The following is a 12,842-nucleotide window of genomic DNA, read 5'->3' as shown; positions in this document are numbered from 1 at the left end:
TCTCAAGGTGATAAAAATGTCCTAGAGAAGCCTGTGTTTGGCACTTGTGTGACCAAAGTGTCATGGGGGAGGCCTGCAACATGCAAGACCAGCTTGGCAATAGCAGAAGGATAGAGAAACAAATTAATAAGGATCTATTAATAACAATAAACATTTAAGTCCTGCACAATTGGTGTGTTTTTTTTTGGTTAATAGTTAGAAAACAATAATAGTATTAATAGCAGTGTACTTGCATTAGTTTTGGTCTTTTTTGCTAGCTAAACATTTTTTACTTGCCACAGGTAAGTGATATCATTGAGCCTCTTCCAAATGAGAGTAAGTTTATTGTCATAAAACTACAAGCATACCTCAGATTACAGTTTTGGTTCTAGACCACTTCAGTAAAGCAAGTTGTCATCTTTTTGTTGGTAGAAGGTCTTGTCTTCCATTTGTAAAACAAAACAAAACAGAACAAAAACACAAAAAAAGAAATACCTGTGAACCACAGTAAAGCTAAGTGCAAGAAACCATGGTATGCCTGTAAACTTTAGAAAACTAGGATAGGTTTGAAATAGTTTTCTTACTATTAAAATTCTTCCTAAATATCAGTGTTGAGTTTATACTTCCAAAATTTAACTTAATGAATTTTAGCATTGTAATGTCAAAGAATATTATGAAGGCAAAGGCAATGGTGATTACTGAAAGATATGAATTTGATTTAGGGAAAACATAGCCATTTTTTAAATTTAAAAATACTTTATAGAAGCTTTACAAAAGTTCTTTCAAAACTGACAATTGGCTATGAGTTCATGAATGTTAAAGCTGGATTTTAGGTATATGGGTGGGGTGTTCATTATGTTACTCTACTTGATTATGCGTTCCACAAGAGAAAGCTTTGAAAAACTTGAAGTTAGGTGATTGCCGAAACTTCTGCACCAAACTTTCTCCTCCTTTTTTATGGATTAGATTTATTGTTCTTCATTAAGTTATTAATCAGACTCTAAATTATACCATAGCTGTGTTGAAGGTATATTTGAAGGTATATTTGATTCAGGAACTCCATAGTTCAACGCAGCATGGTAGTGGGATAGCAAGAATACAAATTATATTCTTTGATTTTCTTAACCACATATTATTTTTATTACTGTAGATGTTTTTAAAAAATTAATGAAACCAAATATCTATACTTAGGCAGTCAGTAGAGGCATTAATCTTGAGTCAGCGCTTGTAAAAAGTTTGGAAAAAATTGATATTTGAGAGTGAATAATGGGAGTAGTGAATTAGTCTTTCTTCTAGGTCATTGATTCTCAATTGGGACAGTTTTACCCCCAAGGAGACATTTGGCAATGTCAGGCATTTTTAGTTGTTACAACTGGGTTTGGGGAATGCTATAGGTATCTACTGGGATGCTTCTCCACATCCTGCAGTGCTCAGGACAGCCCCCGACAACAAAGAATTATCTGACCCAAAATGTCAGTCATGTCACAGATGACAAATCATGCTCTAATTTTTCTAAGATGTAGTCATTCTTATAGACAGCTAGAAACGTTATATTATATAGCCAAACTAAATTATTTTGACTTTCCATGGACATAGGCTGTTAAGAATTATATTTTAAAATATGCCTTCTGTTTCCACTGAGAATTAATATAAGAAACAGCAAAGAACATTTTGTTCTCAATTTCTTAAACTAATTCCTTTTAGAGTTTAGTGTTGAGAAAATTGTCACTTTTCTAATGAAGGGGTGGGTACATTCCTTGTAACTCATTATGTTTCTACTTTGCCTTCTCTTCCAGGAAGTTAAGAGCCCAATTTTTTGCCTGTTAATAGCAACTATTCCTTATTTAGGCTTACAGTTCTGTGATCTTTTCCTCTGCTATATTGGTCTTCCTTTTGTTCTTATTGTAATGGTTTATGAATTTGAGCTGTGTGTTTGTGCGTATATAAAGAGAACATATAATTGTGTAAATAAGCATGTAAGTGCCCCCATTCCTAGGTTTGATCAAATGTTTTAATGCTTTTATTTAGTTTCAGTTTTTTCAAGTGATTTAAAAATGTATTCTTATTATAAAATATAACTGTGTATTAGTGTAAATAAGTGGAAGGTTGCTCCCTCCTTTTCATTCTCCAGAGATCTATTAATATTTCTAGCATGAAAATTTGAAATTGAAGTTCCAATTTGCCATAAGCTTAAGAATTTTATTACAGTTTTTTGGGTTTGCATTCTTATGATTTTATTTCTAAATAAGATAATTACATTTCTAAAAATTGAGCAGAGTAGAAACAATGTCTCAAGAGGATTATATTGTCTGATGAATTTTCTTTTATTGATATTGACAGATATTGAATTATATAAGAAAAGTACATATTCGGTTTGTTTATTTTGAAGCATATTGGATAATTATGAAATCTTCCTAGCCCATATTTCTAATGATTCAGGGTGACTCATTAAAAATTATTCAGAATGAAATTAATTTCCATTTCTCTGAAGTCAAAAATAAGTAAACTCCAATATCATCACTAATATGCAAACGTCTTTTTTGTTACAGCTCTCAAATTGTTGAAAAGAAAGCAGATTTCATAGTTTACTTAACATGCACAGAAAAAGCTTGTCTTTAAAATACTTGATACAATAAGGTTAATACCTCAGCCAGTCTTTGATTTGATGCTTTATTTAGATGTTTATTAGTTCTGAAGCTTATAGATTTTTTTGTTTTTAGAATCTCTTGGTCGAAATAGACTTTGAATTCGTTTCAAGTTTCTTTCACACTTTAGGTAGTTTAGAAAGATAAATCATAAACTTTTAGATTTATTAAAGTGGCATTTAATAATATCATGATGGTTATCATTTCTTTCCATTTCTGTATTACTGCCTGGGTCTTTTAGAAAGGGGAAGTGGAAGTAGGACTGGGAGGAAATTAGCAAATGTGTCTATTACTTGCCGCTTGAGTCAGGAAGGGTGGTAAGAGATGTGAACAATTTTAGTGAAGTATTTTTCAATCTTTTTGACCATAACCCACAGTAAAAAATACATTTTATATTGCATCCAGTACACAATTTATATACATAACAAATGTTTCGAGAAACAGTAATTACCTTCCTACCTATATACGCAGACTGATGTTTCTGTTTTGTTTCATTTAAAATAACTGCTGCTCACATCTCACTAAACTGCAACCTGAAGTTTGAAAAATGCTGTTTTAGCATATTAGCTGTCTGTATTTGTGAAGAAGTTCACCCTCTCTTAGCACATAAAAGACTGAGTAGAAACACATAGAACCTATGTGAACATTTAATAACAAATAAATTAGTGAAATATTTTACAAGCATTTTGTCATGATAAAATATAAACAGTTTTATCTAAGCAAACAAGTTTTTTTGGTAAAAAATAACTCTTACATTGTATTTATATTTTAGGCCTCTCTTTTTTTTAATAAAAAAGTAAACACTAATAGAACTTATATTAATAGATTATTTTGAAATGTAACCAGATTAATCACTGAGGCTCTCTTAATTATCATATTGGGCTAAATCTTAATGGAGACGGGAAAAAATAGTATGCTTTAATCCAGGTGTTGGCAAACTTTCTGTAAAGGCCCAGCTAATAAATATTTTAGGCTTTGCAAGCCATAAGGTCTCTGTTAGAACTATTCATCTCAGGGATCGTAGTGTGAAACTGCTGTAAGCAGGTAGAATGGCTGGCTTCCACTAAACTCTTATTTATGGAAACAAATTTTAATTTCACATAATTTTCACACACCATGACATTATTTTTCTCTTGACTTTTTGTAACCAATAAAAAATGTAAACACCACTCTTAGCTTTTGGTTTGTAAAAAACAGATGGTGGGCCATATTTGCTCTGCTGGCCATGGTTTGTTAACCTTTCTTCCTTGCTTTAGTGTAAAAATTGGAGAAAGTCAATATTGGTCCAAAAAGGAGAATACTTAGCAGTTGTGGTTAAAATACGACTAATGATGTTAAATCTCTGAGCATTTATATCTTGATTTTTCTGTATATTAGAGCTATACATTTTTGTATTGTGTTTATATTATATTTTTGCAGACTGTTGATATTCATAAAGAGAAAGTTGCAAGAAGAGAAATTGGTATTTTGACTACCAATAAAAATACTTCAAGGACACATAAGATTATTGCTCCAGCCAATCTTGAACGACCAGTTCGTTATATTAGAAAACCTATTGACTATACAATTCTAGATGATATTGGACATGGAGTAAAGGTAAGTATAATTTTTGTCAAGCTTTTTAAAACAATAGCCCATAATGGAACTAACTTTAGAAGATTAAGCTTTTATCTTTCCTTTCCTAGAGAACCAAATCTTGGCCCAGCTGTGAATCTGAACATTCCTTACAACTTTAACTATTTTATCTTCCTTGCTTCTTCTTAGTGCTCTGTTCTCAAGTTTTAAATAATTATCTTTGAATGAATTGCATTTGCTTAATCATTTATGATAATACCTTAGCTAGATATGGTAAATAAGTGTGGTGTAATCTTTCTAATCTTTTAATGATTTAATATGACATTAAAAATTATTCAGTATGTTATTAAAGTATTTATCTCTTCTCAAAAATTTATCAGCAGACCTTTGGTATTAGTTTTCAGAAAGAACATAAAAAATATGTACTTTGAATTTTTCTAAAATAATTTTATCTTGTCGAGAATAGTTTAGATAAAAGTAGTATGTGATTTATTATTTTCACTGTTTTTGAGTATATAGCCATTATATATTTTGGCTATCTTCTAAAATATATTTGGGTGCCACTGTGTATATAGAGTACTATGATTAAAAACTTGAGCATATAAATTTTATTTAAATTGGTGTTTGTACTTAAACTATTCAGAGTTTCAGCTAAGTATTATTTAAAGTTTGAATCTATCTTATCAGTGATTAGACAATGACTTTTCAAATGTGACTTTTCAAACTATAAAGTGAAACTTTATAGTTTATGCAGTTAATTTATGAATATATAAACAAATTTAAATTTTAAAAATGCCCTACACTAGTATGGTTAGAAGTCAGATCTCAATTTAATATAGATTTAGGTGAAAGGAAGTATACAATGTAAATTTTTAAAAAATCTTTTTCTTCCTCAGAATATTGATAATAAACACTATTACCTGGAATTTGATATTTAATTTTATAATTGACACGTTCTTGCATTTAGATTACTATACTAATTAGAGATTGTTAAATAAGATGTGTAATTGGGTTGATAATAACTGAAATTTATTCTAACATAGGAAAATCTTTTGAGATTTATTCAAGACCAACGACTGCTATTAAAATTTTAGAAGCTGCCAGAATCTAATGACAAAGGCATTTAGAATACAAAACATCATATCTGTGCTTGCCCACATATATAATAAAAAGGTGATTCCCCCCACTCCAGTTCTTATTTAATTCTCAAGTAAAATGTTATTCTTTTGGGACTCCGTAGTCCCTTTCATTGTTTGGAATTTTTGTATTTAAGGTCACTAATTTGACGAAATTTTTAATAAAGTTTTTAAATAACATAGTATCATATAATTTCATCCAAAAAACTCTCGTTCATGACACATTCTGCTTTAACCACTCTTTCTATGATCTACTGAAACATTATTTTTTAATGCCGAATGCTTAACTTGTTTTTTCTTTGTTTTTTCCTTTCTCTTCACATCCTGAAGTTTCAACTAACCTTTCAATGCTTTTTTTCCTTACCTCTTTTATTTGCTCCATTTATGCATTAAGTGGTTGCTTAGATTTAAGGTAAGAGATTCCAGGGCTGGATTTCCATTCTTTATTCTTATGTAGAATATTACATATGGGGAGTGAGGAGATCTTTTGCACTTGGCCTTTTAAAACAAACAAACAATTCTTCTTTTTATTTATTTTTTATTTTTGTCATGCAACTTTGTGGTGTCATGTTTCATGAGGGCAGTTATTTTGTCTGTTTGGTCATTACCATTCAGTTATCTACTGTGCCTAGAATAGTGCCTGACTACATGTTAGATGCTTAGCAAATATTGAATAAATGGTTATTTTGCAGCGTTAACATATTTTGTGAAACTGAAATGTAAATTACCCTATCATAAAATGTTGTTATAAAATAAAATTAGCTGGATTTTATCAATGTAGAAATTTTGTATGGATTACAGGGCCAACTAATGTGCTTCATTTAACCCTCCCCCTGTGTAATAGCCTTTTTATTCTATAAATGGTGTGCTTTATTATATTTCTTTATGTCATTATTGACTCTCAATCAATGTAAAGAAATTCAGAAGAAGAAAATATTCAGTGTTAATGGTTTTTTTTAAGTTGCAGTATCATGTATTTTGTAAAAAAAAAAAACAAACCAAAACAGTCTTTTCTCAAATTGCTATTTAAAATGTTTCAATATGAAATCACTTTAAGAGATTTTTAAGCTGAGTATTAATTACATGCAAAACATCAAAAGCTCATAATAGTGTTTAACAAGATATGAGTTAAGAATTAGAGAAATAGTTCCTTTTGTTATTTGCTTTGGTAATATTTTTGTATTGTGGAGGGTTAATGGTAAAAGACATTCGAGTATATTCAAGAAGCTGGTCAAATAGAATATTACTGAAATTATTTTTACCAAACTGAGCATGCATTTACTTTTTATTTTTATAGCTGAATTTTATGATTTCTTTTTAAATACATATTCTTTTTTTCTAATACCAAGTTGTTTGCTGTATCTTCAGTGTAGAAGGTGATAACAAGACAAGATGACTGAGATCTGAATCATTAACTCGCTACAAAGTATGGCCACAGAAATTTCAGTAGATCTTGGTAGAGAGATGTGACTAGAGGAGCCCAGGCAAATGTACTTGTGTAATTGATTAGATTATTGGCCCCAAACACTCAGTCTTAATGAGGCACGTGGAATTGTGAGGAGATTCTTTTTTGCATAAAATAGGTAGAACTAGACCCAAAGCAGTGCATGGCCTACTTTGGCTCTTTTCCTCTGAAGTCTATATTCCAATTTTGGTCATTTATGTATTAACCTCCAAAGTGATAGAAGTATGCAGAAAGATTAATTGAAAGAAAAACACAGAAATGGACCAATTCTTTTTCCTTTAAGTTTAGATGAGCCTGCCTAAGCTGCGATCCCATGCTCAGTTACTTCAAACCCTACTGTGATTCCTTCTTGACCTTCCTGGGTTCATGATCTGTTCCATGTGGGAGATGGGCCAAAATGAACGAGCAATGAGAGGCTCCTTGAAAGAAAAATCCAATAAGGAAATATCACACTTGGATGAGATTCCTTAACGTCTTTGCTCTTGGCACCAAACCACTCCACTCCTTGTGGAGCGCCAGTGTTCCATCTTCCCTGTCTTCTTCCTCTTTGTGAACGTGTCTGTCTTCTTCGTAAACTTGTGGCACATAGTTAATAATTTTGGGTGAACCAAAACAAAGTGAAGTGAAAAAATATTCATCATATAGCAAATCATTTCTCTTTTTATGTTGCTTAAAAAAATTAGTGGGTTTGGAAGGGTGATTAATGGAATAATTAAATATGTTAAGGCAAAAAATAGAATTAAAGACAAAATGTTAAAAGTTGGAAGAACTGCAAATAATAAGCTAGTTGGTTTTCCACCTGAGCTTTTTGGAGACCTTTGGTTTATATCAAGTGCCCTGAACCTCTCCTGATGTTTGATAGGCTTATCTGTTACTTCGATTTCCTCTTGAGCTCTTCTTGAGCTCTGTCTTTGCTCCTGTTGCTGTCAGACTTTTGATGCCTTCAGACAGACTGTAAACAAAGTTCATACTTTGAGATCAGACACATGGGATTTGACTCAGAAGAGACTTCCATGCTTAAAAGATGAATTTTAAACATTTTATACATCATGTTCTGGTGGTATTGAATGGTTCTTTTCATCTGAAATTTGTTTTTTTTTTTTTTTTTTCAGTCAGTTGAACTGTAAATTCATAAGATTTTTCAAAACAATGTGCTACTTTTTACGACAAAAGTCATAAAAAACCAATAGGTAGAATGTCATATTGGAAGTGTTTTAATATGTATCTGAGGCCATATAAAAGTAGAATGTACCTTGAACTGGGGTACCCTTTCCCCATCCTCACGACTCCAAATCTAGACACAACCTGTACATACTACTCTACTTCTCTTTGTTTATTTAAATCCTGCTTTAAAAAAAAAAAAATTAGCTTAACAATCCAGCTCAGATTTTTCTCCATGAAACAGTAGCTATTCATTCTCACACTGATATTTCTTTTGGGAGAGGGAGATTTCTATATAATTTGTAGACATTCTTTTTTTGTTTGAAACATGTGAGTCTTATTTATTCCAAAATATTATGTTTCTTAAAAAGCAGAGAAGCTATTTTATAGACCTTTGTGTCCCCACAGTGTCCCTCTTATTTGCCATAGTCTTCTACCCTAGTACCAGTAGTCTGGTAGATGGTTGATAAATAAGGGGTATACCACAGGTATCATTTTGGAATGTGTCTGCCACTGTTACATCATATCAGGTCATCTGTCAGTATTTGTATTCTACATAGGATATTCATTGTTTTACTTAGCGTAGAAGCATTTTTCACAAAGGAAAGCTTCCTTAAATATTGAAAAATTCTTTTTGCTTAATATAAAGATAGTACAGTATCAGTAAAGTATAAATTACTGATTTTTTGGACATTCTACAGGACCTCTGGTTTCTTGATTTAGGTTACTCATCCAAACCCTAATCAAATACAATCATTTGATGATTCTACATGTCATAAATGTATCCAGTTTTATTTATAGAAATGTCCACCAGATTTTATAGATTGTTTATATTATTTTAGGAGGGGTAGATTAAAAACTTGAAGAAGATACTGCAATTTAAACAAAAACACCTTACATACCAAAACCTTAAGTCAAAGTTGGAAAGTTTTCAAGTATTTTAGCTATTCCATTGTATAGAATAAAACTCTCTTTTATTCTTTTTCTTTCCCTGCTCCTTTTCCTTCCTGTTTATAGCAAATTGATGTAGTTTAGTGTTTGGTTCACCTACTTCTCCCCATCACTTAAAATAACTTTGGGTATTATGTTGTTTAAGGTTGAGCTTAAAGGACTTTGGTTACTACTTTAAAAAATCTTCCGGTATCATAAATTAAGACTTACAGTTTTAACAGCTATTGGTTATTTATCGTATTACTCCTAAAATTTTTCCCAAATGTGGACTGATTTTTTTAAAAAACTTCTTCTGGCATTTTCATTTTATATGATTAGTATACCCTCTGCTTATTAATGAGGGGGAGAGCAAGGATAAGTTAATCTTTATTCTTACATGATAACCAGCTTGTTTTATATTTATTGTTTAAAAGCAACAAGAAAAGGATTACCAGTAATTGCTACACTTTAAAAATGTTGACACATCAAAGGTATCATTTGTCATTAAAGATTGTTTTATCATCACACACAACTTGTTCACTGGGCTATTCTTTTGAAGAGTTTGTTTCTTGATATATTATTTCTTGCCTATTCAGATAACAAGTAGTATTTTAGGATTTTAAAAAATTCCATTTTTAAGCCAGTTAATTTTATTTGTTTGTTTATTTTTTCATTATGGTGACATTGGTTAATGAAATCCAGTAAGTTTCAAGTGTATATAGTTCAGCAGCGAGGCATATATATATTGCATTGTGTGTTCACCAACCAGTTAGATTTCTTTCTGTCACCACATATTTGACCCCCTTTACCCCATCCACCTCCCTCCGCCCTAAGCCAGTTAATTTTAATAGCCTTAATGCTCTGGACCTAATTATGATTTATTTTTTAAATTTATTTTTCAAAATTATAAATGTATTCTGATTTCAGTGATATAATATCTTGAAGTGTCATTTTACAAGAGTAATTTGAATACACATATTCTTATTAGAAAAGTTAAGGTCCTATTTTGAAGTGTTTGGCAGTCCAAAATATTTGGGTTTTAAAATAGGGTCAGGTATGAACCTTTGTATTGAATATTAACTCCAAACCATTGGTAATCTCAATTGGAGATTGCATTTGAGCTATATTTGTAAATGACTTCTCTTAGCTCTTTAAGATACCCAGATTTCTATGTCTTTCTGTATAATACTGACATACTCCTTTGCTGGCATCCTTGTTCCCATATTACCCAGCTTTCCTACATTTACATTTTCAGTTGGGAATGGAATAGTGAGGAGTCATGGCCCAGCTCTGATTTAGGACTATATTACTTACATCTTTCCCATGACTGAATTAATCTTCATTTTGGGACTTGAGTGGGTCTGATTACCACAGGAACTAGGACATTGCCAGTGGTCCCTCTATTGCTCACAGTTGAATGAGATATCTCAGCCCTACCTTTCTAGTTTAGATGTTTAGGAACATGCCTTAACTTCTGGCAGTTTTCAGATAGGTGATTCCTTCATAAAAGAACATTAAATAAATCTGAATTGTCAGGCTGATCCACTATTTTAAAAAACTAAAAATTTCTGTTTATCTTGCAGTTTAACTTTATTTTATATCCTCTACTTAATGGATCAAAACTATAGTTGCATATTTTATTTGGGAAACACGTATTTAGTTTTTTTTTATGATATACTTGCTATTTAAAAAGAAAATTCCTTAAGGGTCTCATCATTTCTGATTGAGTTTATCAAATCAAATCTATTTATCAAATCTTAAGTTTTTATAGTTATTTAATTTCAGTTGAATGTAGTATCAGATAGTCTAACCAGTGATCTGTTGGTGTGATGGCCTAATGGCAAATAAAGTCTTTACATACACATTTATAATCATTTGAAAATTTCACATTAGGAAGAGTCCTTTGAGTACAACTGTAGAATAATCGTAGAGTAGAAATTGCATATGAAATGCATGGCCTCTATTTTTTTTTTTCCTATTTAAACCTTCCCCTTTTTTGTTAAATAGCATAATATTATTTCCCAAAAGGTCACTTTGTTTCTCTGCATAAAAGTTGAGTTTTCCTCAAAAATTTTTTAGGTGAGTACCCAGAATATGAAGATGGGTGGGCTGCCGCGTACAACACCTCCAACTCAGAAACCCCCCAGTCCCCCTATGTCAGGGAAAGGGACACTTGGGTGAGTATGTAACTAAGTAATAAGTAAAAACCATTTCATGTAGTGTTGTTGAAACCTAAACACTGCATATATTTAAATATTTTAATATTTGAAAAAAGAACATTTTCTTCCTAGATTATCTATTTTGTGTGTAATTTTGCCTTTTCCTGGGAAACATCTTTATATTTTAAAAAGATTTTGTTTTGAAATTATTTTTCTAATTAATTTCAAATTTGAGATAAAATTCTAGCCCAAGTTCATGGTTTATTATAAATTGCGCTCTTAATTCTTATTTTCGTAAAATTTTTAGTCTTTCATATTACAGTTCACTATTATTCAGGCTATTCCTCTGAAGAACACTGTGTAGATTACAGAATTCTGTGTAGCTTGTATTGTTTTGAGAATATTGAGCTTTAATTTGGTCCTATAGAGGTGGACTCCAAATTTGACTTTTGGCAGAAATGGTCAATTAATGGAAAAGCTTGACTTTTTTCTTCTGTAGCATCATAGTATAAAAATTTGGCTTATCGAGATTTGTGATCAAGTGGGCATAATATACTACAGAAACCAGATGGCCAAAATTGTGTTCCAGCTCTGCTCCTGCCCTGTGGTCTTGCATAGTCAGCCTCTTAACAATTCAGTTTTTTCATCTGTAAAAGGGGGTAATATCTGTCCTCTGTCAACTTTTCAGAGTCACTGTAGCATGAATTGGATTTCTTAAAAATGTATAAGACAAAGACAAAATACTTGGACAAACATTGGCTTTATGATTTATGCTTAAAAGTTTTTAGTTGACTATCTTGTTTTTGGCCCCCTCACCAAAAAAACAAAACAACCTAATCAAGCACTGTGGATCATGACAAGACAAAGATGAGTTGGGATATAAAGGAGGATAATGAGAAATTACAGTTAGGACAGTGGGAAACAAAAGAATAAAAGTGAATTCTAGCTGGGAATAGGATGATTTTATTTGGTGGACAAAAAATTCTGCTTAGAGAGGAACAAATTTAGTAAGTCAAATAAGATTTAAGCTTCAGGGTCAAATTTAGATGTCATGGTAGAGTATGGTAGAGTCATGGTAGAGTGCAGGAGTAAGAGTAGAGAATCAGATCAAGAGGAAGTATTTGTTTTATTTCTTTTTGTGGAATGTCTACATTTCTGTCATGTATAGTACCAAAAAGATTTTGTTAGGTTTTAAGTCAAGATTGTTAGCAAGATAACTCACTGTATTATCTAGTAAATAAAGTTTTCTGTTACTCTCCAATTTTGAAGATTTACTCATGTACGAGTTATTTGTTTTCCTTGTGTATCAGCAAGAGTTCTGCAGAATCTTCAGAATCTCTGAGCACCACAAGCTGGTTGATGGTCGTAGCCTGGCATTTTCACACAATCTTTGCCTAGCCATCACATTTTGTTCTTCTGCCCTTTGTTCTTTACCTTGTTTTTATCATTGCCTTCATTGTATAGTTCTCAATCAGCAAAGTGTTTTTTTCTTGGATTGGAATAGAACATTTTTGTCGTCCGGGAAAAATTGTCTGGAAATCAGATGCTTCTAAATTAATCACTTTACGTTTTTTTTTTTTAATATTTACATCATAATTTCAGAGATACCAAAACTTTTTTAAAATACTTTTTTACTTCCCTTGATCCAGTATCTCATCTAGTGGCCTTTATTTATTTTTAATTATTAATGTACATATGTATTTATGAAAGGAAATTTTGAGGGTAGTAGAGTGGACAGGGTCATTTCAAAGTGATCTCATTCAGAATCAATGAACCATAAATTGAGTAGCCC

At 31.5% G+C, this 12,842-nt stretch overlaps 1 protein-coding gene across 7 annotated transcripts in view; it reads left to right on the top strand.

Moving 5' to 3' along the window:
- The window catches only part of ABI2 (abl interactor 2), a 95,925-nt gene that overhangs the window by 42,724 nt on the left and 40,359 nt on the right, over positions 1 to 12,842 (top strand). For all 7 annotated transcript variants that reach the window (XM_023536246.1, XM_023536247.1, XM_011369695.2 and 4 more), the window contains exons 3-4: positions 4,044 to 4,220; positions 10,971 to 11,068. In XM_023536246.1, the coding sequence (XP_023392014.1) occupies positions 4,044 to 4,220; positions 10,971 to 11,068 (275 nt within the window). The remainder of the gene's footprint in view (positions 1 to 4,043; positions 4,221 to 10,970; positions 11,069 to 12,842) is intronic.

The sequence above is a fragment of the Pteropus vampyrus genome, unplaced genomic scaffold (assembly GCF_000151845.1).
Source record: "Pteropus vampyrus isolate Shadow unplaced genomic scaffold, Pvam_2.0 Scaffold152, whole genome shotgun sequence".
NCBI lineage: Eukaryota > Metazoa > Chordata > Mammalia > Chiroptera > Pteropodidae > Pteropus > Pteropus vampyrus.
Note: the sequence above shows the minus strand (reverse complement) of the source record. Positions and strands in the feature narration are given on the sequence as shown.